This window comes from Aethina tumida, chromosome 1 (assembly GCF_024364675.1).
Source record: "Aethina tumida isolate Nest 87 chromosome 1, icAetTumi1.1, whole genome shotgun sequence".
In the NCBI taxonomy this organism is placed as follows: Eukaryota; Metazoa; Arthropoda; class Insecta; order Coleoptera; family Nitidulidae; genus Aethina; species Aethina tumida.
In genome coordinates, this window is record NC_065435.1 from 50,431,685 (window position 1) to 50,447,828 (window position 16,144).

Sequence of the window (16,144 nt, forward strand, 5' to 3'; positions counted from 1 at the left end):
TAGGCGGTTCGTTTTGCCGCACTGAACTCACCTCTAACACTTAAATTAATATTTATTCTAAAAACTCTAATTAAATTTCACATACAATTATTATAATAAATAAACATAAACAAAACGGCGTTTGTCTCTTCAGAAATTGAAATATACGCTCACGTTGATTGGTCACTTCGGGGCAGATTATTCGAAAATTGAAAATTATTAATATTTAATAAAATGATTTACGTAAATAATAATTGGTATTTTGTAAATGTTTAAATGCTATCAAATCAAAGCTAGATAAGTAATTTTAATCAAACGAGCATAGTGCTTTTGGTATTATAAAACAAATTTTAATTAACCATTTCTGTGTTTACCTATGACATTCTCCACAAACCCAAAATAATATTGGCTAATAATTTATTAGTAATAAATATTTTCCGAAACAATTTAATTACATTTCACAATATTACAATTTATTTAACATTCACATGAGTTTGAGTACCTAATTCAATATTAAACAATTCACAAAAGCCCAATGTATAATGAATTTTTCATTTATAATTAACGATTGTATGGATTAATCTTATTTGCCAAAACTGTTGTTGTATCGTAATTAATTTTTGGCCAAAAATATGGCCGTGTCGCTTTGTGTAATTATTGGAAATATATTTTTATTCGTCTTAAATCATAAAAATAAATTACTGCCATAAATGTACGTCAGTCGTATACGACACGAGAAAATGGCGAACCTGCCTAGTTGGGTGAATAATTTCGTATGAAAATGCCCTGAAAATTTCGCTGAGCCATTCCAGTTTATAATGGTTTTTCCTATATCGCATTTATATGATATATGAAATACAGTATATTGATTTAGCTAGGCCCAATAAATCATATCTGTCAATAACTTTATTATTTTAGCAACAGGAGAAATTTTCATGAACCGATCACGCAATATTTTTAGACTGAGCTCTATTTAATGTTTACAGGTACAAGTGGAATATTCTACTTGTATTTATGTTTTACGGATTTATATTCCCAGAGATTTAGCTAATAAATAACGTTTTATATACTTCGTTGGCATATTTGAACAAGATCGCAGAATACATGAATGATGCGATCGTTTCCATATTGCCGTTATTTACGAACATGTCACTTTTTTTCTACAATTTAAAAAATATTTAATTGATAATTTTTTTAAATTAAATGAGGTTAATTTAAATTATTTATGCATGAGAGAGGTAAAAATTAATTGTACATATAAAATACAAATATTCGAATTATGATGTATTACGATCAGTTTTTGTACAAATTTACCACAACTAAAAATTATTCTGAAATTAACGCCTTGCATTTACGATAAAACAACAAATGTAAATTATTGGATTTAGGTCGTATATTGGCTTTTATTAATTATTAATTTACATGTAAGCTTTAAAATAATTTAGATGGTCGGAAATGTTTGGTTAATATTTAATATTTTATGATGCAGCCGATTTGCAAATTTAAATGTGACTCGCTCCTCATGACGGTAAATCAATTTTATATTGACGCCAGTATTAATAATTAACTGATTATTTACAGATGTATACTCACCATTTTGCGGTAAATCCTTCACATATTTGGTATGGTTGAGTTTGGCTGAAAAGGATAATTTTACGTTAGTGTTTGTACTTGGGTGTGGCGTATTATGGCTACTTGTTAGTTAATTTCAACCAATAATGAATTAAGTCCATCAAAATAAAAAATGCATGACGTTAGGTGATTCCTTGTCCTCATGAAAACGAATTAATTTTGATTGCGACGGTTTTATTGTTTCAATTACATCCGAAACCATAACTGTTATTCACTTTGTTGCTCACATATTCATCGAATATTAATACAAATGCATTTAATTAAGTAATGTTTAATTCATTTTCCGCTACACTCCGTCCACAGACAAATACCGAACGCTCGCACTGTTTAAATGATTAAATAAGTCAATATATCTCTGTCCCGAACTCGACGTACGACTATTACATATTCTTTATGACAATATCATGATAATATTGATTGTGTTTGTACATAAATTACCTAGTAACATATGAAACGTTGCGAATATGATAGTATAAATCAACTGGTGCAATTGCAAACATAACCTGTTAAGATCGTTGGGAATCCATTGTGCGGATTTGGTAATTTCTCCGCTCTATCAATAACTTACCTACCTATTCCTTTACGTAATATGAACTGCATCCACTTTAGAGTTAGTTTAATTTGCTGTTGGTAAATCATATGAACTTGATTAAACTCTATAATTAGTGGTAGTTTCATTTTCGCAAGAAATCCGCGACGATCCGAACGAAAGATTCCGTTTACAAAGAAATTAAACTTGACTGAAAACACGAACCGGTTAGATTATGTTTAGGCGCACTAATACCGTCGCTAATTTGCACGTTTGGGCCCCGGAGTGACAAATTATCGTATTAGGCCATTAGATAACATAATAGAACAAATACCTCATTTCCCCGTCCTGAACACGGCGGTATAAATCAAGCAATATTACGGCAAACATACGCGACGAGATAAGTGAAACCAGGCAGTGGAATAAAGCTGATGATTTTGAATATCATGTTTTCTGTCGTCGTTCTGAAACTTGGAAGACGAATGACTTCTTGTACGGGCGCACAAAAACTCCGGGCCGGAGCACGCTGCAAGTTATGTGCCATTTAAAAGGCGATTTATTTTTCGCAAAAAGAGTTAATGCGATTTCGCACTGCGTTGATGGATTTATGTCCGTTGGATTCTGTTTCGGCCCGTCTTCGGTTCATTACCGGGTTATTATTCATTTTATGGGGTTTTTGTCGGGAGGAAGCCTCTTCATAAAGGCACTTTATTATTTTTGGATTTATGCTGTTTTAATTTCAAGTTTCGGGAAAACGAAATGTTAATTTCTGGTATTGGGAAGTAACGGTAAGCACTGTTTCAAGATATTAACGCTCCTGAACAATAATAATTGGCTTATGAATTAATTATACTAAAGAAACCAAAAATAAAATATTTAATTCTAAAGAAATTGAATAATATTAATACAACTTGATTCACATCGTTTGTTGGTACTTAAAATTAAATTTTAATCCGAATTATCCCAAATTTCTTCAAGTTCCTGGGACGGCTTAGATTACCCCTTAATTGTCAAACATGTTCCAAATATGTTCGACGGGATTGAGGTCTGGTTTGCGAACTGGCGATGCTGTAGTACCAATTCCAAAGGAGTTGCAAGTTGAAATTATCTTTCCTAAGACGTTGTCGAATTAATTTAATATTCATTCGAACTCCTTCTACGGTTTCAAACTGTGACTATAACATTTTTGTGGTTATAAGCAACTGTCTTAAGTTGGAAGATTGAAAAACGATTTTGGTCAGGAATTGTAACACTATGTCTGGCTTATCCTGGTCGTTTGGTTTAGTCTTTCAGTACCATTGAAATATTCAACGTATTGATGTATTAGACACATCAAATCTTTCAGTTGTCCACACTTATCCCCAGTTAAATTTCTAGGTTGGCGTTGTATGACGATAGTTTAACCTGTTTTACTAATTTATCAGAATCATTATAACCAGCACAAATAATTTTAACCAAAAAACGATTATACACCTGTTAAAAGCCAATGCGTTTAAAAATCAAAAGGAACAGTTTCCTTTGACTTCTATAGCCTTTCTTATTTTAAAAATAATGGATGGTGCCAAACTGTAAATAACAGTTATTGATATAAATAAATTAATAAGCAAAACAGCCTGTCAATGTATAAATTAACGTTTTTACCAAATTAACCTTTTTGCGCTTCCCAAGTTACACACCACAGTTGCCTGACCGTATTGTCAGGGGATCTTGTTGTTCAACTCCAAACAAAGACATAAATATCAGGGCGTATTATATTTTAGAATCAATGAGGGTTAAGCACATGGTATTTAAGTGTATTTTATGGCCTAGAACGTACTATTTATTTTGCTTTTCACACTAGCTTTTCAAGATAGTTTCAGTGACGGCCCGTAAATTTTCCAACGGTCCAGTCCCACTTTCGACCGCTGATACAGAATAACCATTTACACTCTGATAAATGAGGAATGGTTTTAAGTACCTACCATAGTGTTCGCAGAAATGCACGCTCGACCAGATTTCCTTCCTATTAAGGTCCTGTCGTTTTTATCGGCAACCAAAAGTAATTGTCAGATGATTTGAATTATTTATTGTACGTGTGTTTCTCCTATTCTACTATTTTCGTTTAGTTTTGTACAATTTATCTGATTAAATAAAAATTGTAAAAAATTGTAAAAAATTATTGGACATAAAAAACGTTTATTCATAACATATATATTTTAGTAGTATTTTCATATATAATTTATTATTCAATTTTGTCATTGTTATATGCATTAGTATGTATTAGTGTTATGTATACATTTATCTGCATAAATTACTTAAATGAAACATAGAAATTATTGACGTTATTAAGTTGTATTAGCATTGCATGTTAGAGGTAATAATTTATTTCTGTTTCTATTAATTCTTGTTTCACAGAACATCATTCGTAATTCACATTCGTACATTAAGAATCTAAATTAATCATTTAATGTAAAACAGCAACGGCCATTATGATTAATATTAAATGAAGTATGTACGAATGTCTCTTTTCGAATATAAATGGGACATTCATATTTGGTGTAATCAAAAACTTCCCCTTATTTAATATGTAATGAAATATTTATTTCATTTAATTAACGTTAATAATAGAATTCTAATTATTAAGGAAATAAAACTGTGTTAGAAAGTCTGAGGTTAATTGTATTTAATTTTTTATCCATTAAAACTTTTCCTTATATTTTTCTAAATGTGGTTACTAATCAATGCACACTTAATATTTTATATTTTTATTATTAATTAAATTTAACAACATTTTTAAATGATCATTTTTAATTTTAATTGTCAATAAATATATAATTAACATAAATTAAACGAACTGATCAAAATTTACATTAATATTATAAATTTTAGTTACTATAGAGATACTCAGATTTAAATTTACATTTCAGTTTTTTTAATGATAAATAATTAAATAATATTTTTAAAAGTTTTTATATTTATGAAGTAAGATGGATATTGTATTTGTAGATTTAGTTTATTTTAATCATTTTCGTGGTGAAAAAATAAGCACATAAAAAGTTCCGCAAACATACCATAGTATTGAAAGGGTAGTAATTTTAAAAATTCCCGGAAGTTGTGGCCCGAAACACGTAAACAAGATACGAGTTAATTTATATTCCAAATATGAATTCGAAAAATTAAAATATAGTATGACTTTTTAGGTGTATAACTTATTAGTTGACACCTTATTAATTTTCAATAGTTGATACGTATAATAATAAATAATTATTTAAGAGAAATATATACCATTTGAATCATTTTTCGTATTATTATAAAATATGGAGAAACTCGCCTAGGGGCAACTATTAAAAAAATTGAGTTCGAAAAACTTGAAAGAAAATCGATAACTGGATAATTCGAATGTCAAAAATTAATTTAATCTTATCTTCAACTGAAATTTAAGCTAACCTGGACGAAATGGGACTCGCTGAACTTAGTTCAAGAAGTGTGAGAAGACGATTAGCGGATAGGGATTCGTTTGTTCTCAATCAACAAGAAAAACGCTGGTATCTACAAGAAATGTGAAAGTCCACTTTTTACTTGCTTAAGATTACATTCACGGTACCACAGAGCAGTGAGGACGAATATTTTTAAGTAATGAGTTTAAACTTAATTTATAAAAAATGCATTGCTTATGTCAAACATCCCACAGGGACAAAACTATATAAAAAGTTGGTTATACCCACAATGAAACATAGTCAACTATATTATGGGGATGTTTCAATTCTTCTGGCATAGGCTCCCTCAGACTGATTTATCTACAGAAATATATTACCAATTTATTTTCACATATTGAGAAAATGATGCTCTTAATAAATGTGTTTTACCATGAAAACGGTCCCAAATACAAACACCAACACTATAGAAAACATGGGGGATCACATTTATAATCAAATTCAACATATAAATTTTATAAAAGATATTGTAAGTAGTAATTAAACACAGATTACATAATTTAAAATCCCTTTCAAAATGAAAGTAGCTATATTTATGTCCAGGTCATTTCTAAAAAATATAACATATGTAATATTTAATAGAATAAGAATATAGTAGTTTTTATAAAAGAACAATAATAAATTAATAGTTCACCATTTCGTCTGCCGACGACGCATAACGTATTAGCTTTAATATATTTTAAAAATGGTTTTTATAAATTTAGTTCCATTGTAGTTTAAATATATTCTAAATACAGTTTATGACAATCAATACATAATTGAGCCACAACTATTAATCAGTAATAAATTACTTTTACAATAGCACGTTTGAAGCACCTAAATAAATAAACATGGGAATGATGGTGGGCGGATATTAGGGGCCGATTTAAATGCGGTAAAGGGGGAAGGTGGGCCGTCATGTCACAATGCGACCTCAAACTTCACTGAAAACAGTAAACAAAGGAGCATGTGTGCTTCCAATTTATTTTCGTAAGATTGATTTCAATGCATACAAAACAAGCGGTTCGACGATATCTTTAAGGAAAAGTGGAAAACGAAAATGTCATGCTGATGAAGAATAATATTATTTTGATGAGGGAAAATGCTTCCGAATTTTGACATCGAAACCGAACGTTGTTTTGTTATATCAAGTACATTCCCTGGATTATCTGCTAATCGATAAGAATGTGTACCTGTACGATGACGAGATGTGGGGAGAGCCGACAAATTCAATAAGTAAAATAATAAGCGGACATTAATGGTTGGGTAAATAAAAGCATTTTATTTGTTTATTATTACTTAACAAAATAAACAGAGGCATAATGCATTTATGGAAATGGTGGCCGCAAATTTACAACAGTTATGGTCCCCTGTCAGTAGGTATTCTGTTTGCATGTGCATAATAATATTATTATTACTAAATTTCCCATAAACGCAACATTTGTACAGTTTACGACTTGAATATCCACACCTTTTATATCGACCGTAAAGTTTTTATCTTCTCAAAAGTGCCACATTAATTTTTTTATGCCCGCACCTTATTAAGGCAGATGAGTAAGGGTGTCAATTTATTGTTGGCGAAATATTCACGCACAACGGGAAAGGTGAGTGGGTGTTTTTTGGGCACAATTTCATGGAATGTGTGTTCGGGAAAGTTTTGAATTCCAGAATAATATTATCATGTTATAAGAACTATGGCAATAAATCGACTAAATCCGAAAAATATGTACACGTAGATATTTAGTCCATTCATATATTACAAAGAAGGTAGAATAAAACGTCCATAACTTGAGTTTAACAAAGACAGTAATGAATAATATTCCATGTTATTATAGTACTCCTTTAAAAAGATTTTCCATTATTCCATTGTTGTATTTATATCCTATTGTTGCTATTGCTAGTCTATAGAATATGATCAAATGCGATTTTATTTATGTTCCTAAATAGACAATTAATGAGAGGAATTTTGAGGTAAGTTTTGCATGAAGTTTAATCTGCATTCATGTATTAATAGTTGGAAATAGGGAACTGGTGGGCTTAATTAATTTAATACTTTTATTGTAAAGACACAAAAGCAATTTTAATATATGGTTCTCGTAATAAAACTAAAGCTATAAAATAAATGTAAAATAACATAATACATTATACATAACCGTCAAAAAATAAATTCGGAACGGACGCAACGTCGCAAGGTTAATACGTAATTTTCCAACAATCTAATTAAAAGATTTCGGGATAAAGAAATCCAGTAAAACAGTCCGTAACCCACAATAATTTAAGCTGTTCTTATTAAATCATTTAAGCGAATTTTCTTCGTTGCGCAGGCCCGAAACGGCTTCAACAACACAAAAAATACACGCGAACTCAACACGCAAGTATAATGAAAAGTTCCACTCATTACCAGGTTTTATATAATGGAATTTTTAAGAGAAACCTGCATTTTTACGACGGATCTAATGACTGTGATTAACGAACAAAGACGATCGTAAAACCCGGGCCAAAAAATATTATCTTTTGTGAGGTTCAGACAAAATATAATTAAAACCGTAATTTGAAATATGTAGGTAATCGTTTTAACAAAATCTTCTTGTTAATTTAATCATGGAATTTATGAAACGACCAAAGTAAATTGAATTCTTTGATAAAAACCACGTTTTCAGTTTTTCTAGTAAAATAATACGTAAACACACGACTACATAAACAACTTTGCATGTAGTCCCCATTACAATTATTGATTCATGTGCCTATAAAATTATAAGCCCCGCTTATGTGTGTGTATAAAACAAAAGTTGCCCGCCTCAGGTTTCAGGTTGTAAACAAATATAAAACGGGTCTATTAAAAAATTCACCGAAAACAGTGGTCTTGTGCGAAATTAAATTTAATTTAAACAAGTTTAGACCTGGTTTTCGGAGCGTAAACGATTTCGCAATTCACATGTCTCGAGCCAGTCAGAGTTCCAACTTTCAAGTTTCAGTGTTTATCTTATGCCCAAGTTAAGGTTTATACTTGCACTACTTGGAATATTCCACCTCCATTTTCTGACTAGAAATTCCGCCCTGATCAAATTACTTTCCATTAAATAACCACGATTAATTCATGCAGTGCCGAATTTAAATTATATTATGGAATTAAGGCCGTGTGTTTTAAATTAAACGTGGAGGTGAAAATAATTAGCCTTTGGGTTTTTATTGACATTACATTTGAATAATTTCAAACAAAGAGAAAATACAATACCTACAACGATGATATTTCTATTTAATTATTTAAAACGCTGAAATATATTCAGAAGTGTTCATCTGAAATGCTTTTTTATAGTAAACGTTGCTTTTACGTCTGCTAAAGGGTTAAAAAAATAATACGATATAATTAATAGTCGCAATATCATAAAATATTAAATAATTATCTTGGTAAATCAAACCTAATTAAAAACAATGCACCCATTTAATTAAGTTTTAATAAAGTTAATTTTAATTGCATGCATTTAATAAATGTTTATTAAAACACAAAATTCTATTTTATTAAAAGGGGTAAAGAGAGGGTATCATTTGATGTTTTTAATTTGAAATTTATACGTTAATTGTTAGTTGTTGCAAATTAATAAACATTAATTAAAATGTAGTTTTTGTCTTGTTATTATTATTTAATCAGATATTTAGCTGTAAAAATGAGTAAAATTTACAACAATGATCATGTAATGTAAAATAATACACCTACATTTTAACTAGATATTAACTAGCAACATCAATATTTACAATTACATATACAAAATACTGATTTCAATTACCTAAAATTATATACAATACAAACAAAATCACTTGGGCATCGAAAAAGTGATAATTTAATAACAAAAGCAACGAATCACGCGAAATTCCCATTTTTCCTGATGATTAAGCTAAAATTTATTACATGATTGAATCTTTATTATTTTCCTGAAAAATAAAATACAGGAAACGGACACAACAAAAAAAGATAAAGCCCGGACATGATTGCCGCGTGAATAATTTATGATAAAAAAATATCCGTTTCAGAAACTTCTGACGTTTCGATATCAATTCCAATAATTAGAATATTAATGTTGCGTTTTACAATTCTTTTACGTCGTTGAAAAAAAAATGGAGTATGAGAATGAGAAACAACTCAGGCAAAGTGCCTCGTGATTTATGGTTTAAATCGTAATATGTTTACGCAGTCTCGACGATTTTTGTAGATTATTTGTTAAGCCGCGCGCGTATTTGTTCTTAAGGGGGTGGCAATCTTTATTGATGGCGGATTTTCAATCGATATAACATCTAAAGCGATTTTCACGCTCTGACAAGACATATTATAATAACAATCAGGAGGAAAACCTTTTTTTTAGGTCATTCTTCACTGGAGTGTCATATTTAGAGGGAGAATAATCCCGCTTAAGGGATGTTCTAATGCTGTTTATTTTTTAAGGACCCCGAAGGATACATAAAGATTAATGTCTGGTTGATTCCCTAAGAAAGCGAAATAAAAAATACATTTCTCTAGATCGGAGGAAACGTAATACGTGAAAAAATGTCATGTAGTTATGAAATGTGTCATTTTAATTATTCTTAAAATATGTTCACATTTAAACGCACTTATGCCAGCAGGAGTGCATTTACTTCTGCACGTCTTGGGGAGTTGTTAGTTTAAAAGTAGATTGGATATGGAAAAATTTATAAGCTCATCTGAAATTTCGGACTTTTTGTCTTACGTAATAGACAATGTAACTGGTGTTTTATGACGTTAAGCTCCCCCATTAATGGTAACACACCCTTAAAGTTGAGAACTATAAAATATCCATCTTCATAAAAATCCATGTTGCATGAAGGCGTTAGATGCTTACCTAGAAGTAATTTATATTTTTTAATATATGCTAAGTCTCCAGTGCGAAATAAGGTGTTGCGTTCACCGTACATATAATAACCGTGGAATATGTTATAATTCCTTCCTTATTATTAAAGGGTCTAGGACGGAAATGGATCGATGCTCCTTTATTGCCTGGCCATAATGAAAGGACAGCTGTTGAATAAGGCAGTTGGGAAAACAATAAAAATAAAACGTTTATAAATATTAGATTGTCGTATTTCGAAATTGTATCGCCGAAATTAAAATTTTGTTAGTCGCCCGGAATTTCTATGAAAACCGTCCAATTTTGTTATCGATTCCGGGCAAGTTAATACCAGGCTATTTGTTCGATTATTTTCGAATATGTCGCCCAACTTATGTTAGCATGTAATTATACGTGATTATGGGTAATCATTAGTTAGGTGAAACGTTATGTCTATAACGTTAGATAATCGGCTTTTATTAATCGTATTTGAGTTTTTTGTTCGTAACAAATTTATAAAATTATTATTAATGGTTACTTACATATTACTGTTATAAACTTGAGTGAATTTATCTGAAAGCGATAAATACATTTGTTCTACGATCGAAAAAGGTGTTTTAAATGAAATGTGGGGAGACCCTCGAGGGAAAATGTATAACTGTTAATATTTAATGTATTAACAGAAGAGTAAAGTAATAGAATTCCGGGCACACTTTTGTTTATATTAAATAATTAGACAGCTATATTTTAATAGGCAAAAAGTAAAAAGCCTGAAGTTCATTAAAAACACATTAAAACTTTACATAAGTGAAATACAACTTCCCAACTTTGTTTCAGCTACACCAATGATATACCGCGGAAGTTGTACTATAGCGCCATTAAAACTTGCGTTATGTAAACAAATGTATAATTATTTTATTTTACTTGATTTATTTAAGCACCTACAACACTTCAAAAATATTATTTCCTGAAACAACGTTGTTGGTTGTAGCACTGAATTCCTGTTTTATTATAAAATAAAGTTCGACAGTAAGTCGCCTTCGTTTTGTCAGTAATAAATATTGTTTTATGTTGACAGTGCTGCGTTTCTTTATTTTCCCGTATACGTGAACAGAAAACTCAAAAATATAAAATGTAATATGCACTTGCCGCTGAAATTGATCCTGCAAAATTGCAGGCAATCAATTTAAGGAAATATATTTGGAAACTATCAAATGTTTGAAATATACGGTGAATGTTTCATCCGTTTTTCACATTATGTAGTTACAAATAAATGTATTTTCTTCGAGGGTGTTTTGCATTTTATGCTGTTTGAATGCAAAGGAGAAAATGATTTATCTAACACCTATTGTCTACTTACTCCTAGTTATTCTATCGAGGCCGAGGAATATTTTTGCAACATTTAACGGGCATTTAACATTCCGCAGTGTATCCGAATTTTAATCATCTCGAAATGAAGTGATATATTTTATTAATTAATTTTATTGGTTATCGTTTTGTGTATAAATTATCTGTTAATCAGAACCTATACGGCACTGATTGATTATTATTATCTACGCAATGTTGTGCAAATTAGTATGATGCATTTGATTTAAAATTTTTTTGATTTAAATTGAATTGTATGTTGTGAATGATCGTCAATTTTATCAAATATGTGCGAGTGCCATCCAAACGGATCGAAAATTTTATTAAAATGAAATAAATTTTCGCCAGTCAAAAGTGAAAAGTAGTTATCACGTTTTGCTGGAGGTAATTCGCTGAAACTTCTTAATAAGACATATGTACTTGCCGGAATGAAAAGTTTTATGTATCAATAAAACCGCGCCACCAAATAAACTTGTTGGATTGTTTAACAAATTTTTGCTTCTTAGGAAATAAAAACTTCATAAAGTTAGAAATTACATGCAGTAGACTCTGACGCTATTCTACGTTTTCTTTATCTTAACAAGTTTCATGCTTCTTAGACAAAGTTGTATAAGAGTCAAACTTCAATTTAAGATATACGAATCTTTAATAACAAAGTAGAATTTGTCATTTAATTAAAATGTTTGTGCCTGTGCTCGTATTGAAACTTCAACTAATTGTAAGTCTCTTCTGGAATGTATTTCAGCGCAAGTTATTTAAAGTTTTTGATATTAAATAAAACAAATGACGTCCAAAAAAATCGTTTCCCTTTGATTAGCAAAACTGCATTAGTGTAAGGAAACAACGCGTATAAATTTTTAAAGCCGACCCATCCCTTAAGTGGGACAAAGAGCGAACGACATTTTTCATTGTTTAGCAATGATTGAAGAAAAAGTTTTCGTATAAATCTCCAGTCCGGAAATACAAGTTTCGTACATGTGTCCGGACTGTGCTTTTGCATCTCGGTTTTATTTTTATTTTTTTTGAGCGTTTCCTCCGGGGATTTAAAAAGGCCAACCTTCAGATGAAATTATGTTCAGCTGTCACATACGACTGTCGATTATCCGCACGAATCCAACATGTGATTTATGTTTAAGTCATTTCTGAGCCGGCTTTTGATATAGAAAGTCCCGGACTGGTCAGGAAACGGACTTACATTTTTTTACATTTCGCGATTGTGGTCACGTATATCATATAAAAACCCGCACTTAACTTTTCAATTTACAGACGTTCCATTTATATTTCTATGAAAACTAAATCCCTTGTATATTGTTGGATACATAAATTTCATTTGAAATTTTAATTCGGGTTTTGTAGTTGAATCACATGTGTCACGTACGCGATAAATCTTTCGCTTTTACACGGTATTATCAACATCATAATTATCGCCGTTAATATTGAACGTTTATGCGAAAACGATTCGTGTCAGTTTTTTTCGTGTTCACGTACAACGTTTTCCTCTAGATTATAAACAAATAGCTTAGAATAATACTTAAAAAAACATTACAGTCGAAAAAATTTAACTACACGGGTTTAATTTATCACGGTTGTGTGCAAAAATTTTTAAATCCCCAAGCATTTTTCAAACGAATGCCCTGACACTGCTAAGCTTGGCGTTCTGATGATTAATTTAAATTTGTTACATTTACGCGCACCGCATATTAATCAATTTTATATTGTTCGTTTAAATGTAATACGTAAGAACGGTAAACAAATAAATACGTTGATTTAAAAAAATTATGTGCAAATCAACGATATCGGCCGAAAAATTTTAATTGGTTGGTGCAAATTAATCACGTTGAGTTATCGTCGAATTGATTTACTTGACTCGACGCCGAAAATTTATTATTTAAAACATGCACGTTGGTTAAACTTATCCGTATGTAACATTTTACGTAATTATTTTTTTTTTTAATTAAGTCAGGAAATTCAAATTTATTTGTAAAATATAAAAATGCCCGTGCTATTAATCCTAATTTAAGAATGTGGGACTTTACACCTAAAAAAAGGTAAAAATACAAAACTCCCACATTGCTAAGCTCGGCGTCCTGATGATTAATTTAAATTTGTAACATTACGTGCACCGTATATTAATCAATTTCAGGTTTTTTTTTCATAAAAATTAAGAGGACAATAGAAATAAATATATGTCGTGGGGTATGAAAGTATTTTTTACATTTAACAAGATTAGGTTAGACATGACGAGAATAAATGCCCGTTTGGAAAAGAATTATTTATGTAGTGAATAAATATTACGTGAATAAACTGAAATGGAGAATTTAAATGTAGTTATTAATATGCGGGAGAAGTAAAGGATTGAAGAGCAACTATCATTTTGTGAAATTCTGAAAAGTAGTAATTTTACATGCTAAAATTAACAATTTATTAAATTTCAATTCGAAAATATGTCTAATTATTGTTTAGTCAGTAACTGTCGTTTGCATTTATCTGTTTATTAAAAATCTTTAAAATAGAAGCTACTACTGAAAATTCAATATTGCAGATGTTTAAATATTAAAATATCAGATTTTGGCATAATCATGAATAATAAATGTGAACTCATTAAATATTGACGATTTTTGAACATTGATTAAATAAAATACATATTTTATAAGACACACAATTCATTGTTAATTATTCATAATAATTATTCCTGTTTTTGTATAACAAAAGACGAAAAAAGAATTTTAAAAATGCAAAATTCAAGATTTACTTTTACTACTTTATTTTTATTTTGGCAAAGTACAAAAATTTGAAATTTAATTTATAAAAATATGTTTCTATATAGACTGTATATACAGTCAGTTGAAAATGACTTATTTACTGACTTATTAGTATGCGGTCAATATTCGACCGCAAAAATAATTTATCCCGGAATCACGTATTGTCAGGATGCATCGGCTCAAACGGAGCGTCACGGGTTGCAAATCATAAATACGTGAAAGGTGTGTGTGTGTGTGTGTATTGGACTTGTGCAGGCGTCTCTCCGACAGACGCCGTTCACTGCGGAATAAATTCGATGCGGAGTCGCCGCCACGCACAATGTAGCGATAACAATTGTCAATTCACCGTGGGCCGCCACACCCTGTGCGACAATGTGTCGTCGGGCTCCTCGCGTTCCAATTATACTTTATGTTTCATCTTCCGCATGGGTTCAGTCCGTTATCCGAACTATCCCATCTGTGACGATGCGTCGGGACGCCTCGTTCCCGGACACAATGCAGCGCCGGACATGCCGGCATTTCCATGCGGAAAAAGCGCGATTCGACCATATCAATCATTGCCCCTCAATTAATCGCCGCTCAATATGTCTCGAAGTGATTCAATTTAAATTATTACATGTAATAGTCGGTATGTTTCTTATTGTCGCCAGTTTTAAATATAATTCTCTTGGCAGCTGGCAGCTCTTTTCTAAGCTTTTATATTCGACGATTATTGTCTTTCCATTACTGTCTTTTAATTAATATGCCCATTAGGGTGGCCCAAAAAAATTAACTATTTTTTTTTTAACTTCTGACACTGAAAAATAATTTTTTTATTTGACAAATATCATTGAATATATCAACAGAAAAAGAAGACACATAAAATGAAAAAAAAAAAAAAAATTGAATTCATTAGATACAAATATATTTCGACACAAAAGAAAAGACAACTTAGAAACTGTTATTCAAAATAAACTCAAAATTAAAAAGCATTTAAAATCAATACGTACTGTGATTCGAATGCGAATATATTTTATAATATTTATTTATCTACGAAATTTAGAAGTAAAAAAAAAAGAAATTTTTGTTAAATTCATCAAACTTTGACCTCCGATATCTTATGAAAAAATTGTGAGAAATTTTTTGTAGACCGTTCAATTTCCTACAACAAATGTAAATATGGTCAAGTAATAGCGAGATGTGGATTTTGCCATATGGGACTGAAGAAAAAATGGAAAACTGGGATGAGGATGACCTTCCAATTAAAATGAGGTGTTTGGAGAGCATTTTAAAAGGTGTCTAGGAACCAAGTTAAAAAAGAATTCGATTTTTTTGGCTCACCCTAATGTTCATTATGTTTTACTTTTATACAGGGTGTTTCATAACTTATCCGAAATTTTTTAACCAGACAACACTTCTAAATAATAAGTCGATTTCTTAAAAAAAAATCTAATAAAAGTCCACAGAAAACGGGATAAAAAAGTTTGTAACAAACCTTACTCTACAACTTTTTTATGCAGTGTTTACTTCTCAATATTTTCAATTATCATAACCTATAATCTACGTCTCCGGGAACAGCAGCAAGGAGGAACCTTGGAACTAGTACGA

At 30.6% G+C, this 16,144-nt stretch overlaps 1 protein-coding gene across 1 annotated transcript in view; it reads right to left on the bottom strand.

The window, feature by feature from the left end:
- LOC109594988 (synaptogenesis protein syg-2) overlaps positions 1-16,144 on the bottom strand; it is a 237,618-nt gene that overhangs the window by 146,870 nt on the left and 74,604 nt on the right. The window contains exon 2 of the mRNA XM_020010259.2: positions 1,573-1,617. Within this exon, the coding sequence (XP_019865818.2) occupies positions 1,573-1,617 (45 nt within the window). The remainder of the gene's footprint in view (positions 1-1,572; positions 1,618-16,144) is intronic.